Source organism: Eriocheir sinensis, unplaced genomic scaffold (genome assembly GCF_024679095.1).
Source record: "Eriocheir sinensis breed Jianghai 21 unplaced genomic scaffold, ASM2467909v1 Scaffold1170, whole genome shotgun sequence".
In the NCBI taxonomy this organism is placed as follows: domain Eukaryota; kingdom Metazoa; phylum Arthropoda; class Malacostraca; order Decapoda; family Varunidae; genus Eriocheir; species Eriocheir sinensis.
The window spans coordinates 10,199-37,196 of NW_026110486.1; the positions used below are offsets into that span (position 1 = coordinate 10,199).

Sequence of the window (26,998 nt, forward strand, 5' to 3'; positions counted from 1 at the left end):
ATTACATGAACCCATTTTTTTTTTTTTTTTTCACGCAATCTGAATTACGAGGCTAGAGGAAGCGAGCAGAGACACATGTATTCCTGGAGTGTGTAAGAATGGTGCTCCTGATCACCCGGGCCTGGAAGTGCGTGTGGTAGGTAGGAAGGCAGGGAGGGAGGGAGGGAGGGAGTGGGATCAATGATGGAGAGGACGGAGGTGAGGGAGGGAGGAAAATAGGTAAGTGGCAAGTGTGTAAAAGGGAGGAAGGGAGTGAGCTTAGTAGTGTAAAAGACGAATTTGGTGAGGGAGTGAAGAAGGTAAGTGGAGATTGTGTATATAAGGGAGGGAAGGACTGAGATCGGAAGAAGAAGGGATGAAGGTGAGAGAGGAAGGACGGAGGAAGGGAACGATCTTAGTGGGGGAGAAGATGAAGGTCAGTAAGTGAGCGATTATGGGAAGTGGAAAGTGTGTTGAAGGAAGGGAGGGAAGGAAGGGGGGAGGTCAAGGAAAGAGGGGCTGTGTCAAGGGACCAGTTTATAGGGCTAGGATGGAGCTGGGTGCGAGGACTGGGTGTATCAAAGCAAGGGTGTTGGGGCTGGAAGTGGAGGAAGATAAAGAAAGGTGTAGCCAGGGACTGTGTTAAGGGACTAGGATGGACCAGTAAGGAACCAGTTTATAGGGCTAGGATGGAGCTGGGTGCGAGGGCTGGGTGTATCAAAGCAAGGGTGTTGGGGCTGGAAGTGGAGGAAGATAAAGAAAGGTATGGCCAGTAACTGTGTTAAGGGAGTAAGCGTAAAGTGGCAAGTGTAAGGGGAAATCGGCTTGGGTAGGGACATGGGCGGGGTGCGAGGACTATGTGTATCCAGGGATGGGGTGATGGAAAGTGTAGGACAGAGATAGGTGTAGCAAGGGACTGTGTAAAAGAGCAGCAGCATGGACTGGGGACATGGGCGGGTGTGAGGCTGTGTCGGGCCGTCCCTCCCGTCTTCAGGGTGTCGCGAGCCGCAGAAGGTGTGGAGGCGAGGGTGGTGATGCCCGCAAACCAGACGCCTGCCCTGTAAACAGCCTCCGCCGCTGTGTACACCACAAGGGTAAACAGGCCGTCGAGGCGTCGCGGCGGACTACCATCACCCCCTCGCCTGCCACTCGACGCCGCCATCATTTATGTGCGAGAATTTTTACCATTCAGAAATAAAGAGATAGGAAGATAGATAAATAGACTGATAGAAAGAGAGAGAGAGAGAGAGAGAGAGAGAGAGAGAGAGAGAGAGAGAGAGAGAGAGAGAGAGAGAGAGAGAGAGAGAGAGAGAGAGAGAGATATGGGGATGGGGAAATGAACACAAGCAAACCTTAAGCTTCTCTTTTACCTTTATTTGGAGACTGATTATCATTTCCAACAGGAGTGACGGGACGAGGGCAACAACTACTTACTGAACTAAACAGCTTGCGAGAATAACTCATGCCAGTGGAGAATGTACACCCATGTCCTCCACAGTACACACACACACACACACACACACACACACACACACACACACACACACACATCACACCACACAGAAGTACCCAGAGCTCCGTCACTTGTGAGCTCGTTCGTTCGGGGAGGTTCTTGGCTGGCGATCGTGAGTCCATCGCGTGGTCAGGCCGTGGTGAATTACATACATTTAAGTACCGTTGTCGCGTGGGTTCCAGTGTGCCGTGTGTCCCGCAGAACACGAGAGCAATCACCTAGCGTCGGGTGTCTGGTGTTCGCGGAATCCCGCCTCGCCGTGCGGGACAAACAAGCTACACGTGCCTCGCCTCCATGGCGGCACACACAGTCCCCCGGGAGTTACGCAGTCGCCCTGTCCGGCCGTGCTGCCGCAAGGACAGGATGTAGGTCAAGGCTTCAGGGCTGCTGCCCGGGGCTTCATGGGCGCCGCGCTGGTACAATAACGATTACTACAGTTAATTATACATTCGTCCCCTTTTGAACCGTGACCCTTGCACAGCATAATCCTGCGCTGAACCCTTCTAATCCCATTTAACAGTCAGCCTAATTTACGCCGCTTAGACGCATCACTGTTAGGCCTAATAGGTACCGCGGGCAAGGGGTCCCGCGCTTGGGTTGTAATGTAACGGCATGAACATCATTTTCTGGGACCCCTCGCACCCTACCTGTTGAAAGGTTAACACCCAGGCTGCTGCGGCAACGACAGGACTCCGCCTACTTGTGGAGCCCCGAGCCATGGCTACGCAACATAAACCCACTAGAGCCCTGCCCCCCGACAACCTGCACCTCCCCTTACCACCATGAAGCCCTGTTGTCCCTGGCAGGGGCTATACTGTCGCTGCATCTCTCCCACTGTGTTGCGCGTCATTCTAACTCAAGGCGCCACAAGCCGGGAGGGGAGACACTCATATCATGCTGGTCTTGGAGGGCGGGAGGCTCGTCTCCGTTTGGAGCGGCTTCTTGGCGGGGCGGCGGCGAGAGCAGCAAGAACAGAAGAGGCCGACGAAGGTGTCACGGAACTGTTTGCACATGACGCAGTACAGGAAGAAGTTGATGGAGCTGTTGGTGAGCGCGAGGAGGTCCATCAAGTCCCCGAGCTGGATGTAGCAGTCACTGTGTGTGTGAGAGAGAGAGAGAGAGAGAGAGAGAGAGAGAGAGAGAGAGAGAGAGAGAGAGAGAGAGAGAGAGAGAGAGAGAGAGAGAGAGAGAGAGAGAGAGAGAGAGAGAGAGAGAGAGAGAGAGAGAGAGAGAGAGAGAGAGAGAGAGAGATATTAGTCAGGTCAATCATAGCGTCCCTTAATTGTCTGTGTCGTGCAGCGTACCGTCACAAGCAACTTTATTATTACAGAAAGTGAAGACCAGGGAAGAAAGGCGTTGGCACGTGTTCTGGTGGAGGTGGTGGTGACGATGGAGGCGGTAGTGGTGGTGGTATCGGTGGTGGTGATGATGATGCTGGTCCAACGCGACACAGTACAGAGCATGGGTGGTGGTGGTGGTGGTGGTGCAGGAGTAACACAACAAAAAGGAAGGTACGGCCACTCACCTTACCCGTCGCCCCTGAGTTCAAGGTTCAAATTCACCTGAAATTAATTACTTTGTGTGTGCGGCCCCGGGAAAGGGACGACCTGTGCTGTGTGTGTGTGTGTGTGTGTGTGTGTGTGTGTGTGTGTGTGTGTGTGTGTGTGTGTGTGTGTGTGTGTGTGTGTGTGTGTGTGTGTGTGTGTGTGACAACTTTGACTCTTGTAGCAATGTTGGATATCACTCTCGTTTAATATTTAAGTTATTAAAGTGGTACCAACAGTAAGGTAGTAGTGGTCCCAATATTAGTAGTTGTGGAAGAAGTTGTAGTAGTAGTAGTAGTAGTAGTAGTAGTAGTAGTAGTAGTAGTAGTAGTGGCAGTTGTAGCAGTAGTAGTAGAACAAGTGGAGGAAAAGGAGGAGGAAGGAGAAGAAAAAAAAATAGGTGAAAAAGAGAAAAAGGGAAAGAAAAGAGAGAGAGAGAGAGAGAGAGAGAGAGAGAGAGAGAGAGAGAGAGAGAGAGAGAGAGAGAGAGAGAGAGAGAGAGAGAGAGAGAGAGAGAGAGAGAGAGAGAGACGCCTTGGAGGGGTAACTCACATGAAAAACTTGTGCCCGTAGAAGAGCGCCATGCCGGTCAGCAGGCCATTGGGAGCCTCGGCCAGCAGGAAGAGCAGCATCATTAGCAGTAACATGCTCGTGCTGCGCTCCGTGGCCCCCTGCAAAGGCATGAAGTCACCTTAGCATCCTGACACTCCCTCTGCATCCTTACACCGATCTTGCCGCCCCTCCCATCCCGTCCCTGTCAACACAAACCCTACCACCACCTCACTTTCCGTAATAGTAGTAGTAGTGATAGTAGTAGTAGTAACAACTAAGTAATCTTCCACAATGATTACAGTGCGTTATTGACTTCATTTTCTGACGTCACTGTTGCTCGTTAATCATCTGAGTATACATTATTCTTATACTTTATATTATGATTTGAGAGAGAGAGAGAGAGAGAGAGAGAGAGAGAGAGAGAGAGAGAGAGAGAGAGAGAGAGAGAGAGAGAGAGAGAGAGAGAGAGAGAGAGAGAGAGAGAGAGAGAGAGAGAGAGAGAGAGAGAGAGAGAGAGAGCAAGGGAAAAAAATATAATGAGAGGAGGAGGAGATGGAAAAAAAAGAGAATGGAGGAGGAGGAGCAGGAGACGGAGGAAGAAATGAGATGAAGGAGATGTGGAAGAGGAGAAGGAAGAAGAGGAGGAGGAGAAGGAGGATATTTTCATGTTTAGGACTTCTTACACACACACACACACACACACACACACACACACACACACACACACACAGATAAAGTTAGCCAGCACACGAGCGACTACGCTTGTGTGGGGGGGGGGGAGGGGAAGAGGTCGGGGCCTTGGGGAGTGTCAGTACGCGGGGCGGCGATGGGCGGAGAGCGACGAGGGAACGCACAAACAAGATGAACATTCAGTGGTAACGCTGGCAAATGTTACAGCGGACTTGCGGACCGCGGAGAAACAGCGATCAGTCTGTGTTTTTTTTTATTTTCTATTATAGCGATTGACATGCGGTCCCCAGGAAACCAAAGGAAGCGACTAGCAAGTACGGAAAGGACGAGGCAGAGAGAGAGAGAGAGAGAGAGAGAGAGAGAGAGAGAGAGAGAGAGAGAGAGAGAGAGAGAGAGAGAGAGAGAGAGAGAGAGAGAGAGAGAGAGAGAGAGAGAGAGAGAGAGAGCAAAATGATGTAAAGGTAGAATATAACCCACTACATGCGGAGGTGGACGAGCGGTCAGCGTGCGGGCGTGGTGAGTCCGAGGACCTAGGTTCGAGTCCCACTGATGCACGCTGACAATTTTCAACCATCGACGAGTGGCGGAAGGTTACCCACATGCTGCCCAGATGTTCAGTCAGCCCTAACTTCAGGTGCAGCACCGGGGGCAGCATGGGGCAAGCAAGAGTCATTCATCACGGCAGACAATATAAATGAAATTCGCCTGCGCCACGAACGGTCTGGGGTCGTTCAAGAGGCCCCTCGAGAGAGCCTACCGGCGCTATAGGCAACGCCAAAAAGAAAAAAAAATTAAGACAAGATTACTAAGATGCATATATTTTAGTCAGAGAAGTGTCTTGATAACCGACTCATGAAAGAGAAAACTAGTTCAAGTCGTAGGAAAGAGGAAGTACTGACGAGGGACGGCTGATAGAAAGTTAAACAGTCAAAGAGACGAAACAAATAAAGTGCCTGATGACTGACTGTGGGTGAAGCCTTGCTAAAGCGCTGCCATAAAAGTTAACCATGGGTCCAGCGGGAAGCCTGGTGTAGGTAGTGAGAGGTAAGAGAAAAAACACTGGAACGACGGCTGTGTGTGAAGTCACAGTAAAGCGCCTCTACAATATTTGATTTTTTAACCTTTATTCCCGGGGTGATGGATTCTTCCCACCACAGGCTCAAGGACCAATGCGACGGAGATGAGCACCGCAGCCACGCACAGCCGTAGCGTATGCACCCAAATTCACCTTACCTGTGTCGCGGTACAGAGGAGAGTCACGTAGGAAGTAGCAGGGAATCCATGAAGAAAGCAGAAATTACCCTCACTGATGTATTGATGTGAGCTGCAGGCGTGAAGGCTTCGTGTTAGCCTATGATAAATATTATTACAGGTGCATTTGACGCAATCTCATTTTAGCTGCAGGACTTTGAGCAGCCTTTCAAGAGGGGAGCAGCAAGACACTTCACCATCCGATATTGACCATCTCTTTTGGGGCTTTAACTTTATTTTTATTTCAGAAAAAGTGTAGAGCGGGCTTTTTTTTGTTTGTTTCTTTTCCCCTTCAACTGCTTCTTGTATAGTATAAAAAAAGGCTGATAGTGCTCCAGGCAAGTGAGAATAAGCAGCGAGGTCGGAAACCAAGCTTTGATCTTTCCTTTTAAGCTCTTTAATGTAAGTTGCGAGTGTTAAGGAAGCCAAGCTGAAGCGACAAGGAAGTGAAAAGGAGGGTTGAGTACGTGGCGAATCCAAACTGTTTATGACTGAAGCTACAAATCACCGTCTCTCGTTGTGAAGGGGACGAGGAGGAGAACACAAGCTTCGTCGCTCTCATGTAGAAGCTCGCCAGGGCGTCTCGACGATGGTGCTGTAACTGCAAAGATAAACACGGGAAATAGCAGATATCACTTACTGGGCGCCACCAAATAAAAACAAGATAATGACAAAGTTCTAACACTTATACTTCATCAACAACGTCTCGATCCTAGAGTTCAAACTGCAAAGACAAACACAGCTCGGGAGGCGCCTTGAACATAGGAAGTGGAAGAGACATTTTCTTGGGCACGAAAGAAAACTACATACTAATGACAGAATTGTAACACTCATGCTCCATTTACACAGTCTCGATGCTAAAAAGATGAATGGAAAGACAGGTGACGCAGCTGGGGGAGATGAGGGAGCAGCGGTACTGAGCTTCACTTTTTTTTATTTTAAGGTGCTGCCTATAGGGCCGGTAGCCATACCTGGGGGGTCTCTCGGACAACCCCAGCCCGTTAGTGATGGAGGCAAATTTTATTAATAATGGTTGCCGTGATGTGCGACTCTTGCCTGGCCCATGCGCGTAAAAACATTGACTTTGGATCAGTGTCACACGTCACATTGACTTTGGATCAGTGTCACAGGTCACATTGACTTTGGATCAGTGTCACAGGTCACATTGACTTTGGATCAGTGTCACAGGTCAACACAGTGACTTAATAGACGCCGGAATGACACACCTCCTTCAGTTTGTTAGAGTTCTACCAAGACTACAACCATTCCGTATATACCAAATATCTTCATGTTTGTTTGCAACTCTTTAAAACAAACACCAGTTGCCATACGAGAATTATTTATGTATCCTTTGGTGCTGATGGGTTAGATTTAGACGCCCTCAAAGCCACTCTCTTGGACCGTAAAATTTATGACGAAGATGTAACATTTTCAGCCTGTTTACACCAACCAGTGGCCTCTTGGGAGCGCCGCGCCCTGCCTGCCTCTAGCCTCAACTCAGAGAGAGAGAGAGAGAGAGAGAGAGAGAGAGAGAGAGAGAGAGAGAGAGAGAGAGAGAGAGAGAGAGAGAGAGAGAGAGAGAGAGAGAGAGAGAGAGAGAGAGAGAGAGAGAGAGAGAGAGAGAGAGAGAGATTTACATAGACTTACATAGAAAATCAGACCACCAAGACCCCATGGTCCAGACTAGGTGGTCTGTCCTTAAACCTAAGTGATTCTACATTAATCAGATGGCTCCAAAACGTTGCATTTCAACTCTAGTTAATATTAAGTTGAAGGAAGTGACGGTCGAGCTTGTTTTTAAAGGAGTCAATCGTGTTACACTGGACCACTGACGGTGGGAGCTTATTCCATTCTCGCACTACAACGTTGGTGAAGAAAAATTTGGTGCAGTATGAATTTACTTGTCTACATTTGAGTTTTACGCCATTGTTCCTCGTACGCAAAGTGTTATCGATCATAAACAATGTTGATCTGTCTACATTCGTGAAACCATTAAGTATTTCAAAACATTCGATCAGTTTTCCTCGGAGGCGACCTTTCTCAAGAGAGAACATGTTAAGGGTGGATAGCCTTTCTTCGTAGGATTTGTTGCGCAAGGAAGGGATCATTTTTGTTGCCCGACGCTGAACACCTTCTAATTTAGCAATGTCCTTTGCATGGTGGGGAGACCAAAACTGTACCGCATATTCCAAGTGGGGTCTGACTAAACTATAGTAGAATGGAAGTATTACATCTTTATTCTGAGAGAGAGAGAGAGAGAGAGAGAGAGAGAGAGAGAGAGAGAGAGAGAGAGAGAGAGAGAGAGAGAGAGAGAGCAGTTGTTGTTCTTGCTGTGGTGGTGGTGTTTATGTGCTCGCGGTGGGGGGTGACAGTGGTGATAACTGTGGTAGTAGTGGTGGTGGGTGGCGGTAGTGGTGGTGGTGGAGTTTAGTTGATAATTGCATTTATTGTACTGCAGTAAATTAATTCGCTGTTTTCTGTTGACACGTGTGGCCGAGAGGGTGATGGACGTGGTTATGTGGATGCAGTAATGGAATTCAAATATGTGCCCCAGTAATGACGTGCCGCCTTTATTCCCTTCACCAAACAGTCGAGTATTTGCTTTGTGATGTAAAAGGGACGAGTGGCATGGCTAAGAAGAGCACTAAAATGGATGGATGCTTGGGGTAACACGGAGACAGGAAGCGACCATCGGGAGGTGAGGAACAGACAGGTTAAAGATACTCTATTGGCGATTAAGATAAAGACGTAGACTTGGACTGGTCATGTCATGCGTGTACCTCATCACAGAGAGACAACCAAGAGACAGCACAGGCATGAGCTAGGACCGTGTAGTAACTGACCGTGTCATTGGCTGGCTTGGCGACGGCGCCGGCGGTGGTAGTGGTTCCGTTGGGCAGCCTAACATTGCTCTGCTCCGCTGGCTTCATCACACCTGTCAGGAGAGCGTTGGGGCAGGTGGCGGGGACGGCGGCGGCGGCGGCGGCCACGGTGACGGCGGTGGGGGTGCGACCGTGACCGCGGCGTAGGAGTCGTTGCCGCCTCCGCTTGGCCAACCACATTCCGCGGACGATGGCGGGGATGAGCAGCGTGATGAGTAGGCACGGCACCAGTTTCACCACCACGCTGTGCACCAGTAACGTGATCTGGAACATAAAAACTCACTCAGAAGATCCTCACCTAGTGTTGAGGATATATATTATCGTCGCCAATTAGACAAATAATGCTAGTTACAAACCGGTGTCAACTTAAATTTGGATACTTTTTAATAATGGGCGCTAGTGGTCGGTGGTCGCAGGTGATTTTTTTCAATAGTGGAGTGCCATGACACAACTTGCTTGTCCCATGTTGCCACCCGGTGCTCATTGAAAATAAGCCTACGTAAATATAGGACAACTTACGGGGAGGTGGTGGCCGAGTGGTCAGCGTGCGGGCGTGGTGAGCCGAAGGACCTAGGTTCCAATCCCACGGATGCACGCTGATAGTTTTCAACCATCGCCGAGTGGCGGAAAATTACCCACTTGCTGTCCAGATCTTCAATCAACACTAACTTCAGCAACTTCGTTCAGAAGAAGCACCGGGGGGGCAACATTGGTCAAGCAAAAGTCATACATCACGAGGGCTACTATAAATAAAACTCGCCTGCGCTACTAACGGGTAGTGGCCGTCCAAGAGGCCGCTCAAGAGAGCCTACCGCCACTATAGGCAGCACCAAAAAAAAATATAAAATTGGCCATTAACAACCTTACATTGCTTAAATATTTTTGTGCTTCAAACTCATGAAGATGCTTCAATCCATCCCGGCCTGAGTGTTTAGAGGACGGCTGCCTCCATCAACCTTAAAACAGCCCCTACACGATGTCACACTCTCTTCTTCATAACACACACCAACACCCTGCCACACTCCCATGCCCATCATAACACACACCAACACCCTGCCACACTCCCATGCCCATCATAACACACACCAACACCCTGCCACACTCCCATGCCCATCATAACACACACCAACACCCTGCCACACTCCCATCCCCATCATAACACACACCAACACCCTGCCACACTCCCATGCCCATCATAACACACACCAACACACTGCCACACTCCCATGCCCATCATAACACACACCAACACCCTGCCACACCCCCATGCCCATCATAACACACATCACACCGACACGCTCAAACACACACACACACACACACACACACACACACACACACACACACACACACACACACACACACACACACACACACACACCTCCTTCAGAAGCTTATTGGAGGATAAATTAACGATGTAGGCATTTGAGGAGTCCTCGTCGGCGTCGGCAACTGTGATCTCCTCGACGGTGTAGAGGAAGAATGTTGGGATGGTGACGAGGGGACAGGCGAGGTAGACGGCCAGCAGTAGACGGCGGGCGCGCGGCGTGGTGCACAGCGTGACGGCAGCGTGGGGCCGACACACTACCACCCAGCGCCACACCGCCAGGCTCACCGTCAGCCAAATGGCGATCTGCGACACGTGAGCGTTAGGACAATGGCGGGTATGTGTGTGCTGTGTTTGCTGTCAGTTAAGCCTCAGCAGGTGTAGATTTCGTTAGTGACGTGAGGGAGAGAGGCTTCAATGCTTAGGTCGAAGCCTTGCTGGAAGCAAAGGCCCCAATGCGTGAGGGAGTTTCTGCTGATGGCCACATCATTATTTTCACAATGTTGAAAAAAACTGCTCCTGGTACACCCGCGCAAGAACAATTAATTCCTTGCTGGCAATAAGCCATGGCACAAGATCAAGTAACCAGTCGTCACAAGCTTCACTGAGCCTACTTTTTCATAATTTAGTATATTTTTTTTTTTGCAGGTGAAAGAAAGGCCGGGCACTGTTCTGCTTCCTAAATGGAAGGTGACACTGCAACAGGTCATCCGTCACGGCCACAGCCGCGTCAGGAATACCCGCTCCACGGCGAGTCAATGAGCAACTGGGCGTGAACAAAAAGCTGCTGGGGTACGGACCGCAATCAAATCAACTGTTTCTGTCGCACGCCAGCAGACGCCAGCGCGATATTGTCGTCGAGAAAATAGACCCACCAATGGTTTGTTTGCCGCGGGGTATTTTTAGCGCTCTGTGAGCGGGTTGCCATAAAAACAAGTGTGTTTCATATGTGGGCGTGAAAATAACTCCACGGCCAGCAGCAGAAAATTGCTCGTGCGCGGTGTGCCTAAACGTATGTGATGGCCTGGCGAGTGTGTGTGTGTGTGTGTGTGTGTGTGTGTGTGTATGTATGCGTGTGTCACTCACCGTGTGGCAGACCTGGGAGAGGTGTGCGTGGGTGATGATGTAGAAGGCGTGTTCACGCGCCTCGACGAGCTGCTCGCCGCCCAGCAGCGTGGAGGCGGCGTAAGGGATGTACTCCGTCACCACCAGCAGGTCCGCCACGGCAAGGCCCAGCAGCAGCAGGTTGGTGGGCGTGGCCATGTAGGGCCGCGTGAGGGTGGCTAAGTTGAACAGGTTGGTGAGCACGCCCGTCGCTGCCACGCTCAGGGTCAGCCGGTAGTGCCACCACTTGTACGCCTCCTTGAACTCTGCGGGAGGGGTGGGGGGGGTGAAGGGTTAGACTGACAGGAAGAGCCCTCGAAAGGGAAAATATCGCAAACAGGAAAAGATTACCAACAAGAAAAGCCCCCGAATAGAAAAAGCCTATAAACAGAAAAAAACGAAAACAGAAAAAGCCCGAAAACAGAAGAATATCACAAACATAAAGAGCCCGCAAACAGAAAAATATCTCAAACAGAAAAAGCCCGCAAACAGAAAAATATCGCAAACAGAAAAGCCCGCAAACAGAAACATATCGCAAACATGAAAAGCCCGCAAACAGAAAAATATCGCAAACATAGAAAGCCCGCAAACAGAAAAATATCGCAAACATAAAAAGCCCGCAAACAGAAAAAGACGACAGACAGAAAAAAAAACCGCAAACAGAAATAGACCGGAAACGGAAAAAGCCTGCCAACAAAAAAAGCCAAGCCCATAAACAGAAAAAGCCCGCAAACGGAGAAAAATATTGCAAACACATACTACAAAAAGGCAGAAAGAAAGGACGGCAAACAATAAAAGCCCCCAGACAGAAAAGGTTCACTCAGAAAAATGCCTCCAGACAGAAAAAGTCCACAGACAGAAAATGTCCAGATACAGGAAAAGCCCCCAGACAGAAAATGTCCACTCAGAAAAAAGCCTCCAGACAGAAAAAGTTCACAGACCGAAAAAGACCCCAGACAGAAAAAGACCCCAGACAGAAAAAGTCCACTCAGTAAAAAGCCTCCAGACAGAAAAAGTTCACAGACCGAAAAAGACCCCAGACAGAAAAAGACCCCAGACAGAAAAAGACCCCAGACAGAAAAAGTCCACTCAGTAAAAAGCCTCCAGACAGAAAAAGTCCACAGACAGAAAAAGCCTCCAGACAAAAAATGTCCAGAGACAGAAAAAGCCTCCACACAGAAAATGTCCAGAGACAGAAAAAGCCTCCAGACAGAAAATGTCCAGAGACAGAAAAAGCCTCCAGACAGAAAATGTCCAGAGACAGAAAAAGCCTCCAGACAGAAAATGTCCAGAGACAGAAAAAGCCTCCAGACAGAAAATGTCCAGAGACAGAAAAAGCCTCCAGACAGAAAATGTCCAGAGACAGAAAAAGCCTCCAGACAGAAAATGTCCAGAGACAGAAAAAGCCTCATGACAGAAAGAGTCCCTAGACAGAAAAAAAAAAACTCCAGACAGAAAAAGACCCCAGACAGAAAATGTCCAGAGGCAGAAAAAGCCTCCAAACAGAAAAAAAGTCCCTAGACATAAAAAAAAATTCAGACAGAAAAAGTCACCAGACAGAAAATTACCACAGACAGAAAAAGACCCCTGACAGAAAATGTCCAGAGACAGGAAAAGCCTCCATACAGAAAAAGTCCCTAGACAGAAAGAAAAAACTCCAGACAGAAAAAGACCCCAGACAGAAAAAAAAAACTTCAGACAGAAAAGGACCCCAGACAGAAAAGACCCCAGACAAAAAAAAGACCCCAAACAGAAAAAAAACTTCAGACAGAAAAGGACCCCAGACAGAAAAGACCCCAGACAGAAAAAGACCCCAGACAGAAAAAGACCCCAAACAGAAAAAAACTTCAGACAGAAAAGACCCCAGACTGAAAAAGACCCCAAACAGAAAAAAAAACTTCAGACAGAAAAGGACCCCAGACAGAAATAGAGCCCAGACAGAAAAAGGCCGCAAACAGGAAAACGTGTCGTATAGTTGCCAGTCACCGAAGCGGCAGAACTGTTGCGCCTCTGGCTGGTAGTAGGTGTCGGGCAGGGCGTCCATGTGGTCCGTACTGTTAAGGAACCTCTTCAGCGCCTCCGGGTCCGCGTCCTTGCCCATCATCTCCATCGCCCTCTGCAGCAGCAGCAGCATGTCCGTCGCGTTGTTTTCCATTGTCGCCTTTTTTGTGTTCGTAGACACGTTCTTGAGGTATGAAGGCCCTCAGCAACCTTCAAAAAGTGGAAAAAAAAACACTAATTAGGTTAAGAGCAGGGAGGGCTTAAAAGCTATTACGTGTCCTCTATTATATTATCTTCGATGTTGTGGTCAAAACAGCGTTCTGGCCGCCTCAACAAGCTTTAGAAAAGCTGTGAAGCGTGAGAAGATAAGCTGATGAATTTGTAAATTAGAGCTGGAGCAGAAAACCCTTCACTGATACAAAGAGAGCTCGTGGAGTACTCAAGGGAATGGCCAAGGGAAGGAGAGCTTGTTATGATGGGCGTCAGTCTACTCTATCATGTCAGGAAAACAATACATATACTTAAATGGCGATGTATTGTTACGAATGGCTATCACGGATCCTCTCTCTCGCTCGAGCAATCCAAAGAGCTTTCCTTGTTGTCAACAGCCCAGCTTGTTATCTGCAGCCACTCCTATTGAACTCAGACTACTCGGGATTAGGGCTTTAAGAAGATTATGGATTAACTATTAGTTTTGCATCGAGCATCGGCGACCCTCTGTCTTGACCGCCGTGATACCACCGTTTGTTTTTGTTCCCTCTATTCATCCCATGTACCCTGAATTTACAAGAGTCTCGACTTTCAACTTTAACTGGGCGTTCTCAGGCCTCCGATAACGACTGTCCATTCACGTGTGGACCTCATGTATGTCAACCTCTCTCCAAGAATGAAAAACATATTTAATCCCCGAGAAAAATAGTAAATCAGTAGTAGTAGTAGCAGTAGTAGTAGTAGTAGTAGCAGTAGTACTTGTAGTAGTAGTAGTAGTAATAGCAGTAGTTGTAGTAGTAGTAGTATAGTCGTGCCAGGAGAATCTGGGGGGCGGGGGGGTGGCGGTTGTGGGGTCAGCTAAAACCCGCAACTGCCACACACTCTCAATACTACTCGCTTCCTCTCATGTGTCAGCTATTTACAACTTTTAAATGAATTTAATTAAATAACTGGATAATCCAATAAGGTCATAGAGTGTTAAGATTGTTTCGTTTTTAGGATAATAACAAATATTTTGTGTAAATACCAGGACACTTGACACAGTTGTATTCCAACGTTGTCAGATGTCCTGGCATTTACACAAAATATTTGTTATTATCCTAAAAACGAAACAATCTTAACACTATATGGCCTTATTCGATTATTCAATTATTTAATTAAATTCATTTAAAGGTAGTAAATAGTTGACATATGAGAGGAAGAGGGAGGTGTTGAGAGTGTGTGGCAAGGCGCGGAGCGGTGCTGACCTTGGCTGACCCCCCAGCCGCCACCTCCCCTCCGCCAGATTTTCGTAGAAATACTATAGTAGTAGTAGTAATAGTAGTAGTAGTAGTAGTAGTAGTAGTAATAGTAGTAGTAGTAGTAGTAGTAGTAGGAACAGCCAAAAATAGAATATATGCAATAGTTAACTCTTTAAATCGTAGACGCGTAGAGTAGTGTGTGTGTGTGTGTGTGTGTGTGTGTGCTTACGTTTCCAACCATGGCGGCGGTAGGCTTTCTTAGTGGCACCTGATGGTCGATCCCAGTCCGTCGTGGCGCAGATAAGTGTTTATAGTGGCGCCATCTTGCTTGGCTCATTCTGCCCCCCGGAGCTCATCATTGATCCTTTCTTTTAGAAAGTGAATTTAGAGTTCGGGTTGATAGGTGGTCTCCTGGACAGCATGTGGGTAGTCTTAGGCCACTCGGCGGTGACTGAAAAATCCCAACTTGTGGCACCGGGCTGGACGCGAACCAGGACGCGGCGCCGTCACGCTTTCCACTCAGCCACTGCCTCCCCGTGTGTGTGTGTGTGTGTGTGTGTGTGTGTGTGTGTGTGTGTGTGTGTGTAATTCACTATTCTTTACCATGGTCTGGCCACTCTATAGACGCGATCACCAGCCTAAACTTGGAGCTTGACAGATCTCTGGATATGGTAAACCTCACACCCTCACACCCAGGGATGCGGGACGCAATCCCCGAAGGACACCCTGTACCCGTTCTCTGCTGGGTGGACAGGGGGATCGGACTAATGAGACTGCCCACCCGTCTCCACTCCGCCCGGGAATCGAACCCAGGTCCTCATGGTTGTGAGGCGAGCGCGCTAACCACTGTACTGTGGAGATCAAAATGTGTGCGTGTGTGTGTGTGTGTGTGTGTGTGTGTGTGTGTTGTGTGTGTGTGTGTGTGTGTCATATATAGTCACATATTGCACTTGAGAGGTTGTTTACCCATCAGCAAACACGGTAATAACGAGAGAGAGAGAGAGAGAGAGAGAGAGAGAGAGAGAGAGAGAGAGAGAGAGAAAAAAAATTACTGCCACTGCTTCCTCTCCCTCCCCTCTCTCTCTCTCTCTCTCTCTCTCTCTCTCTCTCTCTCTCTCTCTCACTCTCTCTCTCTCTCTCTGTTAACAAAGGTAATTGGCACACTTTGTACCAAAGAAAGAAATAAAGTAAAATATGCCTCAGATTCTCAGTTGAAGATGAAAACAAACGATTAGATAAACCGAGGCGAAAGTTGTAACACACACACACACACACACACACACACACACACACACACACACACACACACACACACACACACACACACACACACACACACACACACACACACACACACACACACACACACACACACACACACACACACACACACACACACACACACACACACACACACACACACACACACACACACACACACACACACACACACACACACACGCCTCCTTATTCTGCATCACCTTCATTAGTGGGTTATATTTTCACTTCGCCTTGGGTTCGTCGCCTCCATTGTGCGTCCGGTCCTCGCCGTCTCATCAAAATGCCTCAGGGGAATGCGTGTCAGAGAATGCGGCTAAATATACCGTCCTTTTATTGCTATTACTGGTTTATATCTTGCCGCGTGTTGCTCAGAGGAAAACAAATCCCGCGCGAGGGGAAAAAAAAAAAAAAACATCCCTTCTTACCTATTTATTTTTTCAGAGAATCGTTTGTTGAGGATGAGGATCGGGATGTGGATTAACAGCTGTTTGAAGAGCACAGATGAGAGGGATAGAGAAAAGGAGAGGGGGCCATGAAGGGGTGTAATGAGAGCAAGGTGAAGAAGGTAATGAAAATAGATATAACAGGAACGTAGATTTTATGTGTATCTGTAATTGTGTGTGTGGATGGAGAGCGGATTTGTGGCCATGAGTTTGTGCGGATGTATACAGATTCCTTTCCTTGCTTTCAAACGACACTTAATGCCCTGGATTATTCTGAGATTAAGCTTTTAGGTTGAAATGTGTGGCTAAAAACTCACTTCGCTTATTCTAGTAACCGAACAGGGAATGGAACACGACTATTCTGCCTCCTCCCTAGGCGTGCACCGTCGGGAAACAAAGATGATCTCTTCCTTGCGCAACAAACCTTGCGACGAAAGGCTCTCAGCCCATAAACTGTTCTCGCGTAAGAAACGTTGCCTCCGAATAAAACTAATTTGATATTTCAAAATACTCAATGGTTTTCCGAATGTGGACAAAACCAAATTGTTTTTGATCAATGACACATTCCGAACCAGAAATAATATCACAAAACCTAAATTTCAACAAATAAATGCAAGCGGCACCAAATTTTTCTTCACAAACGTTGAAGCGCAAGATTGGAATAAACTCCCACCTTCAGTGGTGCAGTGCAGTACAATGAATACACTTAAAAACAAGCTCGACCATTCTCTCTCTCTCTCTCTCTCTCTCTCTCTCTCTCTCTCTCTCTCTCTCTCTCTCTCTCTCTCTCTCTCTCTCTCTCTCTCTCTCTCTCTCTCTCTCTCTCTCTCTCTCTCTCTCTCTCTCTCTCTCTCTCTCTCTCTCTCTCTCTCTCTCTCTCTCAACATCTATCTATACTTTGTTATGAAATGCCTCTCCGCCGCTGTTTCCTCACCCACTTAGATTTTCTCTTGCATCACCTTTTTGGACGCAGCGTCTCTGCCGGCATTATTATATCGCTTTAGTCTGTCCGGTCCGTGTACTGTCTCCTCTACACTAAAATAAAGGCTGCAGGAAGTCACTCAAAGGTGAGAGAAAGCCATATTAAAGTCAAGTGGCAAGAGCTCAGAGCCAGGAGCAAAACAAGCAAGGGTCGAGAGGCTGATAGAGAGGGAGGGAGAGGAGGAGATAACGGGTAGCTGAAGGAAGAAAGGAGGGATAAAAAGCAGGTGCAGCGTGGGAGGAGAGCTCTGTAAACACGGCATAGTTGGTTTAGCGGATAATGAGAAGCGAGGATGGTAAACAAACACGAGAAAGTGGGTAAAGGGTTGCGGGAATTGTTAAGAGAGTTAGAACACAATTATGCTGTTAGGGAAGGGTTCGTGGGGGGCTTGAGAGACGCGATGGCCCGTTTAGATTCAGTGAGAGGTGAGGTGAAACGTTGTGTTAAAAGACGGAGAAATGCGACTATACTACACAAAGGAGAAGTGTTATGGCAACTGACCCACTTTCTGATGTATGCTTAAAACCAGTATTTTCATTCCTTCATTCCTTTCAGCGTGACCAATTTACATATACTGTACTTCCTCCCGCCGACGACTCGAGCTGTTGTTTTGTTTGATCCGTTGCCTGATTCCTTTACAGTAGAGAAAGGTTTTCATCTTGCTTCACGAAAGAGACACACACACACACACACACACACACACACACACACACACACACACACACACACACACACACACACACACACACACACACACACACACACACACACACACACACACACACACACACACACACACACACACACACACACACACATTTCCTTTCCTCAGCGCACGCCAGCAAATAGTTCGCCCCCAGGGCTCCCCTCCTCTTGAGCTGACGTGTGGCGTCCTGCAAGGCACTAAAATGGGTCCGCTTTGCTTCTTGGTGCTCATTAACAACGCCCTCATGGACACACCGCATCGCAGGAAATATGTTGACGACAGCACCTTGGGCGTCCCTGTCAACAACAGGGATCCTGACTATGCACCTCTTCAAGCGTCGCTCGACAACCTTCAGGCATGGACGCTTGACAACAGTGCCACTATCAACCACACCAAGACCATGGTGATGCACGTTTGCACGTCCAAGAGAGATGTGCCACCTCCGCTGCTGTCTATTGGCTCACACCACCTCCAGGTTGTCCAGTCCACCAAACTACTAGGCATCACTGTGGACTACCAGCTCAACTGGAAGCTCCACATCAACACCGTCAGAGCAGCCTCCTACAAGCTGTACATGCTGCGTAGACTCAGAACGCTGGGGGCACCGGCTGCTGAGCTGTGCAGTATTTATTCATCATTCATATTGCCAAAGCTCATGTATGCCTCCCCGGCGTGGTCATCGTCCCTTACCCTCACCCAACAACAGCAGCTTGAGAGGGTTCAAAAGAGGGCATTCAGGGTCATTTTAGGCCCTGACTACCACACCTACGACAATGCCCTGGCCACCCTGAGTCTCCCGAGGCTCTCTGACAAGCACCAGGACGCCCTCAGAAAATTCGGAATCTCACCTCCTGCCATCCGACGCGCCTCCTCACACCCGCTTCACCAGACACCACAACAAACTCAACCCCTTCAGAGCGCCGCGAACCGACCGTTACAAACGTAGCGCAGTGCCCGCGATGGTGCGGATGATAAACAATGCCCAGTGACAGTCATACCCAAAGGGCCGCGGTGGAGATTAGCACCTCGCCGCTACCCCTCTAAGTGCCCCCTTCACACCACCCTCCCTCTCCCTTATGTCTCTATTTTTAGCTCTCCCAAACCACCCCCCACCCTCTCCCTCCCTCTAGTGTAGCCTATTTACTATTAGTTTCTTGTATTTTTGATTTGTTTATTTTCAGCCTAACGGCTGCCTTACATTAATAAACCTATTATTATTATTATTATTATTATTATTATTATTATTATTATTATTATTATTATTATTATTATTATTATTATTATTACACACACACACACACACACACACACACACACACACACACACACACACACACACACACACACACACACACGGGAAAACATAAATGTCAAATCCAATCAACGTGTTTTTGTGAAGTATTTTTCGTCTCTTGTATCGTAAAATGAATAAAAAAATAAAAACACGTACGTAAAAATGGTGGTTATCAGTCTTGCCAGCCCGTCGCCACCTCGGCACATGTATATTTCTGTTCTGTCAGCCGCGGCTTTGAATTTTCGTTCCATGACCCGCCCGTGTTGGAATTTTCGCTTCCAGATTATTCACGGCACTTAATCTGATATATTTGATTCTCTCTCTCTCTCTCTCTCTCTCTCTCTCTCTCTCTCTCTCTCTCTCATTCACACACACACACACACACACACACACACACACGTATGCACGGTACACGCACGGTAAAACAAGGAAGACCTATTGAGAGCGGCGGCGCGTGTCTCGCTGGGGTGGAAGGTTGCCGCACATGCTTCCTAAAAGTTAAACGGTGAAATAAAATGAAAACGTAAAAATAAAATTGTTGGAGATAAATGTTGAAAAGCAAGACACGAAGCAGAAGTCAGAGCGCGTGAAGGTGACTGACAGATTAAATAAACTTCTCCATCATCTGTCATCATCATCATCAGCAGCAGCAGCAGTCACGGCAGCTTAAAATAAAAGGTCCAGATTTTAGGACAGCAAGTTGAGAGCAAACTCTTCATCGCAGCAGGCGTCCCACGTAAGGCTGCTCACGCGTGCTGCCGCACACACGCTCCTGGAAAAAAAAAAGAATTTTGTCAAATGACTTGTTTGTTTTATGTCAGGTTCAGCGGAACGAGTTTATGTGGAGAGAGAGAGAGAGAGAGAGAGAGAGAGAGAGAGAGAGAGAGAGAGAGAGAGAGAGAGAGAGAGAGAGAGAGAGAGAGAGATTTGCAAAGATATTCAGACCACACAGACTCTCTGGTCCAGACTAGGTGGTCTGTCTTTAAACTGAAGTGGAATCCTATTAAATTTAATATCACCAAGACTGCATTTAAACAGTGAATATCAAGGTGAAGGAAGTGACGGTCGTGCTTGTTTTTAAATGAATTAATCGTACTGCACTAGACCACAGATGATGGGAGCTTATTCCATTCTCGCACTACAACGTTGGTGAAAAAAAAATTGGTGCAGTCTGATTATATTTGTTTACACAAGTTTTGTGCCATTATTTTTCGTTCGGAACGTGTCATCGATCGAAAACAATTTGGATTTGTCCACATTCGTAAAACTATTGAGTATTTTGATCAGTTTTCCTCGGAGGCGACGTTTCTCAGAGAGAACAGCTTGAGGGATAAAAGCTTCTCGCCGTAAGGTTTGTTATGCTTGGAGGAGATCATCTTTCTTGCCCGACGCTGCACATCTAATTTAGCAATGTCCTTTGCGTGGTGGTGGTGGAATGACCAAACTGTACCGCATATTCTAAATGAAGTCTGCCTAAACTGTTGTACATGCGACATTTCTCAGGAGAGACATGTTGGATGAGAACCTTCATCATTAGGTTTGGTGATCCTGTGAGTCAATGAATCCCACGTTGACTTCCCTGTAAAGAGTTTTAAGCGGCCGCTGAGGCTGAAGGCCTTATTGCAGAACGCATTTGCAGCCAACATCCTTGGAAGAATTTCTGAAATTATAGATTTTTTATTTAGTCTTGTACTGGTGGATAAGTCTACGGCATTGTTCCTGTGTGCAAAAACAAGAAGAGGGTCATAGAGGCCTCTGCGGAGACCTTGTCAAGGGCAGCCATGATGTTGTCTGTTTCCGCGTCGGAACAGCAGTAGTTACGTCGGTGCAGCGGTGAAGTGTCGCCCCTTAACCCTGACAAAAAGACTTCTGGGCCCCTTTCTCCCCCAGTCTTTCCCACGTAAGTCTCCTAACCCATCTCTCTCTCTCTCTCTCTCTCTCTCTCTCTACCCCCCCATCGCTCCCCACCCCCACTCCGCTGTCCATCCTTCACGCAGGAGTCGGCGGCGTCACATCAGAGGTCCTTCTTTCTACGGCAGAGGAGGCAGGACGGGATTTTAAAAAATTCACAGAGATATTGATGCCAGAGTAAAGTAATTTTGGTTATCGATGTGCCTTCCTACTCCCCTCTTGAAGGCGTCTGCGTAATAGGCAGGAGTGCACCAGTGAAAGCGGTGAAAGAACTAAGATTCTGAATAACTCTTGCATTAGGGACCCGGAGGAAGGAGTATTATACAAGAAGGTAGGAGGGAAGGGATCTGGTCTTGGTTTTTGGTCTTGCTCTCGGAAGGTCTGGTCTTGGCCTTGGTCTCGGAGGGTCTGGTCTTGGTCATGATCTCTTTCTCGATATGCCTGGTCTTCACTATAACACTGGTTGATACAGAACAGATCAACAGAAGTTAACTTTTATTGGGGAGCCGTAGGAAAGAATTTTACTGACGAAAAAGGATGATACAGAATCTGTCAAAAGAAAAAGTTAACTATTGCATTAACGATCTGTAAGAAGAAGGAAATTTAGACGAAGGAAAGCTGTTAAATAGATTATCTGTATCAGGGATGTAAGAATGAAAATACTTTAAAACTCTTGCATTAGAAAGCTGTGCGGCGTAGGTATGAGCTAGGGCAGAACAAAAACAAGAACAGATGAGCAATTGGCATGAAGAGATAGAAAGAGAACCATCACTGTGGTGGAACAGAAGACGTTAAAGACAGTCACGAAGGGGAGGGGAGTTAATGAGGCATTTTTGTACAGTAAAGGAAGCAGGTCAAGGGCAAAAATAAATGAAAACAAAAAAGCCCGCTAAGCACTGCTTCTATGAAAGGAAGTATAGATGAGTGGCAAAAAGAGAGGTCAATTTCGGGCGGCGAAGTGACTTGATTCTCCTCTCTTGAAGGAGGTCAAGTCGTAGGCCGAGGGAAGTACAGACGAAGGAAGGCTGTTCCAGAGTGTACCAGTAAAAAGGATGAAAGAGTGAAGATGCTGGTTAACTCTTGCATAAGGGATTTGGACAGTATAGGGATGAGCTAAAGTAGAAAGTCGAGTGCATCTGGGCCGGGGGAGGGGGAGAGGCATGCAGTTACCAAGTTCAGAGGAGCAGTTAGCGTGACAGTATCAATGGAAGATAGAAAAATGCAACATTGTGGCGGAATTTAAGTTGTAGAAGACTGTCAGTACGAGGAATGGAGTGGAGGAGACGAAGAGCCTTAGACTTTCCTTTGTCCAAGAGAGCTGTGTGTGTGGAGCCCCCTCACACATGAAATGCATATTCCTTACGAGGGCGGACAAGGCCCTTGTATATGGACAGCGTCTGGGAGGGTGAAAAGAACTGATGGGAACAATACAGAACGCATAACCTCGAGGGAGCAGATTTAGTAAGAGAGGAGATATTAGGTTTCCTATTAAGATTTTAAGTTAAGGATAGACCGAGGATGTTTATTGTAGAAGAAGGTGACAGTGAGTGTTATCGAAGAGTAGGGGGTAGGAGTTTGGGAGATGGTGTCGGGTTGAAAGGCGGAAAAATTGAGTTTATGAGGCGTTGAAGGACCGTGCTGGGTTCTCCACTCCTCTGTTCTTCTCTCTCTCCTCATTGTCCATACTGCCCACAAGGGAGGACAATCACCCGTCATCAGCTGTTTACGGCGATCCTCACATTGTTCAAACTTCGTGACAAGAACATTGGCTTTCCTTCCTCCTCCTCCTCCTCCTCCTCCTCCTTCTTCTTCTTCTTCTTCTTCTTCTTCTTTTTCTTCATTTTCTTCGTCTTCTTCTTCTTCTTCTTCTTATCATCATCATCATCATCCACCTCATCCTCTTCCTCCTCTCCTTTTTTTCTATCGGCCAGTCTTCATCCTCCTCCTTTTCATGTCTTCTGTCCGGTGTATCCCCCAAGAGTCAAGGTCAGATGAGGATGTCCCTGTGGAAAGTCTCGTCGCCTTACGTGCAACACTTTTAATAAGCCCTTCTCCTCCCATATTAAGTGTTGAGTATCGGCCAGTCCAGGAGCGAGAAACGGCCCTCCCACCCCAGGCTGCTTGTGACTGGGAAAGGTCAGAGCTCATGGCGGGTGGCTGGGCTGGCGTTGGCGGGGCTCATTACTATTATTATTTTTTTTCGTTTAAATAGAGATAGATAGATAGATAGATAGATAGATAGATAGTTTACACACACATTATCTATCTATCTGTCTATTTAGCTATATCTGTCTACCTATCTATCTATCTACCTATCTGCCGCTGTGTGTGTATGTGTGTGTGTGTGTGTGTGTGTGTGCTCGTGCGCGCCCCTCGTGTCAGGCAGGGTTATACGCAACACCTCAGCCAAAAGTCTTCATACTTTTTGCATCGCCTTTCAAAGTTTGTTAATGATACGAGTGAGCGTGTGAGCGAGCTTCCCCTTCGTCCCCACTGCCTGCCTGGCTGAGAGAGGCCGAGGGAGCATGTATAACCTGGCTTAATGATGTATGCTTCACTTTCGCTCTCTCCTCCTCCTCCTCCTCCTCCTCATCATCATCATCATCATCATCATCATTCTTTTAGCCTTTTATCATTCGAACTTTCCACCTGCCATACCTTCCTTTCCTTCTCCCTTTACCGTAGTTTTCACTATTTCTCTATATATCTATCTGGTTATCTCTGTCTATCTACCTTTCTCTCCACGCACACGCACACACACACACACACACACACACACACACACACACACACACACACACACACACACAGTAGACAATAATCTCCTTCGGCTCTTAAATACTCCTCATCCTTATTATCAGATCCTTTAGTACATATTTTCAACCTGTCCATAAGAACTGGAGTTTTCCCTAAAAAAAAAAAGCCAAAGTTACACTACAAATCAGAAATAGCGCAGACATTAACAATCATCGACCCATATCCATTTTAAGAGCATTTAGTAAAATACTAGAAAAATATTATAGCACATTGTCTCATGAATTATTTGGAAAATCGTAAACTGTTATCTAACTGTCAACAAGGCTTTAGAGTTAATCGTTCTGCTGGAATAGCAATTCTTCAGTTTATCTCTGACGTTCGTAAGTTTCTTGATGAAAGATGGTTTGTTACTGGGCCACTTGTTGACCTGTCGAAAACTTTTGATTCTTTAAACTATCAAGTACTTTTTAGTAAAAGAAATTTTTGGTATTACAACTGTTACAACTATATAGAAGCAACCACAGTAATAGAATACAAACCGTCTACTGAAGTCAAGAATTACTAAACAATTACAAGGGTGTTCCTCAGGGTTCTGTTTTGGGTCCAATTTTGTTCATAATATTCACTGATGACATAACTTTATATCATTTCTCATAACATCGCCAGCCGCACTCTTTTCCATGCAGCACACCGCCAGTCTCTTGTCTCTCGCTCGCGTCAGCCAAGATCTCAAGCTTAATTAAGAGATCTTGGTGTCAGGTGAGGCTAGAAGGGAAGGGAGGGACGCACACCTGTGGAAGACTGTCTCAGGTGGGTCCCGGGATTTACTCACCGTATGCAGCACCGCCGACCCACTGCCACTCGCCCTTGATGTTCCTCGCACTGAAAATGTTACTGTTCTTCGCACTACTTATGTTGTTTGCGCTACTGATGTTCTTCGCGCTCCTTATGTTCTTCAAGCTGATAATGTTCCTCGCACTACTGATGTTCTTTGCGCTAGTAATGTTCCTTGCACTGATAATATTCCTCTCGCTGATAATGTTCCCCGCACTGATAATGTTCCTCTCGCTGATAATGTTGCTCGCGCTGATAATGTTCCTCGCACTGATAATGTTCCTCGCACTACTAATGTTCCTCGCGCTGATAATGTTCCTCACACTACTAATGTTCCTCGAGCTGATAATGTTCCTCGCACTGATAATGTTCCTCGCACTAGTAATGTTCCTCGCGTTGATAATGTTCCTCGCGCTGATAATGTTCCTCGCATTAGTAATGTTCCTCGCGTTGATAATGTTCCTCGCACTATAAGTGTTCCTCACACTGATAATGTTCCTCGCACTATAAGTGTTCCTCGCACTGATAATGTTCCTCGCGTTGATAATGTTCCTCGCGTTGATAATGTTCCTCGCACTATAAGTGTTCCTCGCACTGATAATGTTCCTCGCGTTGATAATGTTCCTCGCGCTGATAATGTTCCTCGCACTACTAATGTTCCTCGCACTACTAATGTTCCTCGCGCTGATAATGTAACTCGCACTGATAATGCTCCTCGCACTAGTAATGTTCCTCGCGTTGATAATGTTCCTCGCGCTGATAATGTTCCTCGCACTGATAATGTTCCTCGCACTACTAATGTTCTTTGTGCTAGTTATGTTCCTCGCGCTAATGATGTTCCTCGCACTACTAATGTTCTATGTGCTAGTTATGTTCCTCGCGCTAATAATGTTCCTCGCACTATTAATGTTCTTTGTGCTAGTTATGTTCCTCGCGCTAATAATGTTCCTCGCACTATTAATATTCTTTGTGCTAATTATGTTCCTCGCGCTAATAATGTTCCTCGCACTATTAATGTTCTTTGTGCTAGTTATGTTCCTCGCGCTAATAATGTTCCTCGCACTATTAATGTTCTTTGTGCTAATTATGTTCCTCGCGCTGATAATGTTCCTCGCACTGATAATTTTCTTTGTGCTAGTTATGTTCCTCGCGCTGATAATGTTCCTCGCACTGATAATGTTCTTTGTTCTAGATATGTTCCTCACGCTGATAATGTTGCTCGCACTATTAATGTTCTTTGTGCTAGTTATGTTCCTCGCGCTGATAATGTTGCTCGCACTATTAATGTTCTTTGTGCTAGTTATGTTCCTCGCGCTAATAATGTTCCTCGCACTGATAATGTTCCTCGCACTACTAATGTTCTTTGTGGTAGTTATGTTCCTCTCACTGATAATGTTCCTCGCACTACTAATGTTCTTTGTGCTAGTTATGTTCCTCGCGCTAATAATGTTCCTCGCACTACTAATGTTCCACTCACTACTAATGTTCTTTGCGCTAGTAATGTTCCTCGCGCTGATAATTCAATGTTCCTCGCACTGATAATGTTCCTCGCGCTGATAATGTTGCTCGCGCTGATAATGTTCCTCGCGTTGATAATGTTCCTCGCGCTGATAATGTTCCTTGCACTACTAATGTTCTTTGTGCTAGTTATTTTCCTCGCGCTGATAATGTTCCTCGCACTACTAATGTTCTTTGTGCTAGTTATGTTTCTCGCGTTGATAATGTTCCTCACACTACTAACGTTCCTCTCGTTGTTAATGTTCCTCGCACTACTAATGTTCTTCGCACTGATAATGTTCCTCGCACTACTAATGTTCCTCACACTAATAATGTTCCTCGCCCTGATAATGTTCCTCGCACTATAAGTGTTCCTCGCACTGATAATGTTCCTCGCACTACTAATGTTCCTCGCCCTGATAATGTTCCTCGCACTACTAATGTTCTTTATGCTATTAATGTACCTCGCACTGATAATGTTCCTCACACTACTAATGTTTTTTTTATGCTAGTAATGTTCCTCGTTTTGATAATGTTCCTCGCACTACTAATGTTCTTTATGCTATTAATGTTCCTCGCGCTGATAATGTTCCTCGCACTACTAATGTTCTTTATGTTATTAATGTTCCTCGCTTTGATAATGTTCCTCGCACTACTAATGTTCTGTATGCTATTAATGTTCCTCGCACTGATAATGTTCCTGGCGCTGATAATGTTCCTCGCACTATTAACGTTCTTTGTACTAGTAATGTTCCTCGCACTGATAATGTTCCTTGCACTACTAATGTTCTTTATGCTAGTAATGTTCCTCGCTTTGATAATGTTCCTCACACTACTAATGTTCTTTATGCTATTAATGTTCCTCGCACTGATAATGTTCCTCGCACTACTAATGTTCTTTATGCTATTAATGTTCCTCGCGCTGATAATGTTCCTCGCACTACTAATGTTCTTTATGCTATTAATGTTCCTCGCGCTGATAATGTTCCTCGCACTACT

General features: G+C 46.8%; 1 protein-coding gene across 1 annotated transcript; it reads right to left on the reverse strand.

Annotated features, from left to right (window-relative positions):
• Positions 1 to 1,332: 1,332 nt before the first annotated feature.
• On the reverse strand, positions 1,333 to 26,998 carry LOC126989434 (G-protein coupled receptor dmsr-1-like). Its single transcript, XM_050848031.1, has 8 exons — positions 24,501 to 26,998; positions 12,829 to 13,053; positions 10,825 to 11,108; positions 9,793 to 10,044; positions 8,373 to 8,675; positions 6,038 to 6,130; positions 3,589 to 3,707; positions 1,333 to 2,587 (listed from the first exon to the last, which is right to left on the reverse strand). The coding sequence occupies exons 2-8, from the start codon at positions 12,995 to 12,997 to the stop codon at positions 2,380 to 2,382; spliced, it is 1,428 nt and encodes a 475-aa protein (XP_050703988.1). The 5' UTR covers positions 12,998 to 13,053; positions 24,501 to 26,998; the 3' UTR covers positions 1,333 to 2,379.

Bases quoted from the DNA above. Each gene is read 5' to 3' on its own strand.
- LOC126989434 (XM_050848031.1), bottom strand. From the start codon at position 12,997: ATGGAAAACAACGCGACGGACATGCTGCTGCTGCTGCAGAGGGCGATG. The intron at 3,708-6,037 runs GTGATTTGTAGC...ATGCCTTTGCAG, and splicing joins CCCCTTCACAACGAGAGACG to GGGGCCACGGAGCGCAGCAC. The intron at 2,588-3,588 runs GTGAGTTACCCC...TCACACACACAG, and splicing joins TACGGGCACAAGTTTTTCAT to TGACTGCTACATCCAGCTCG.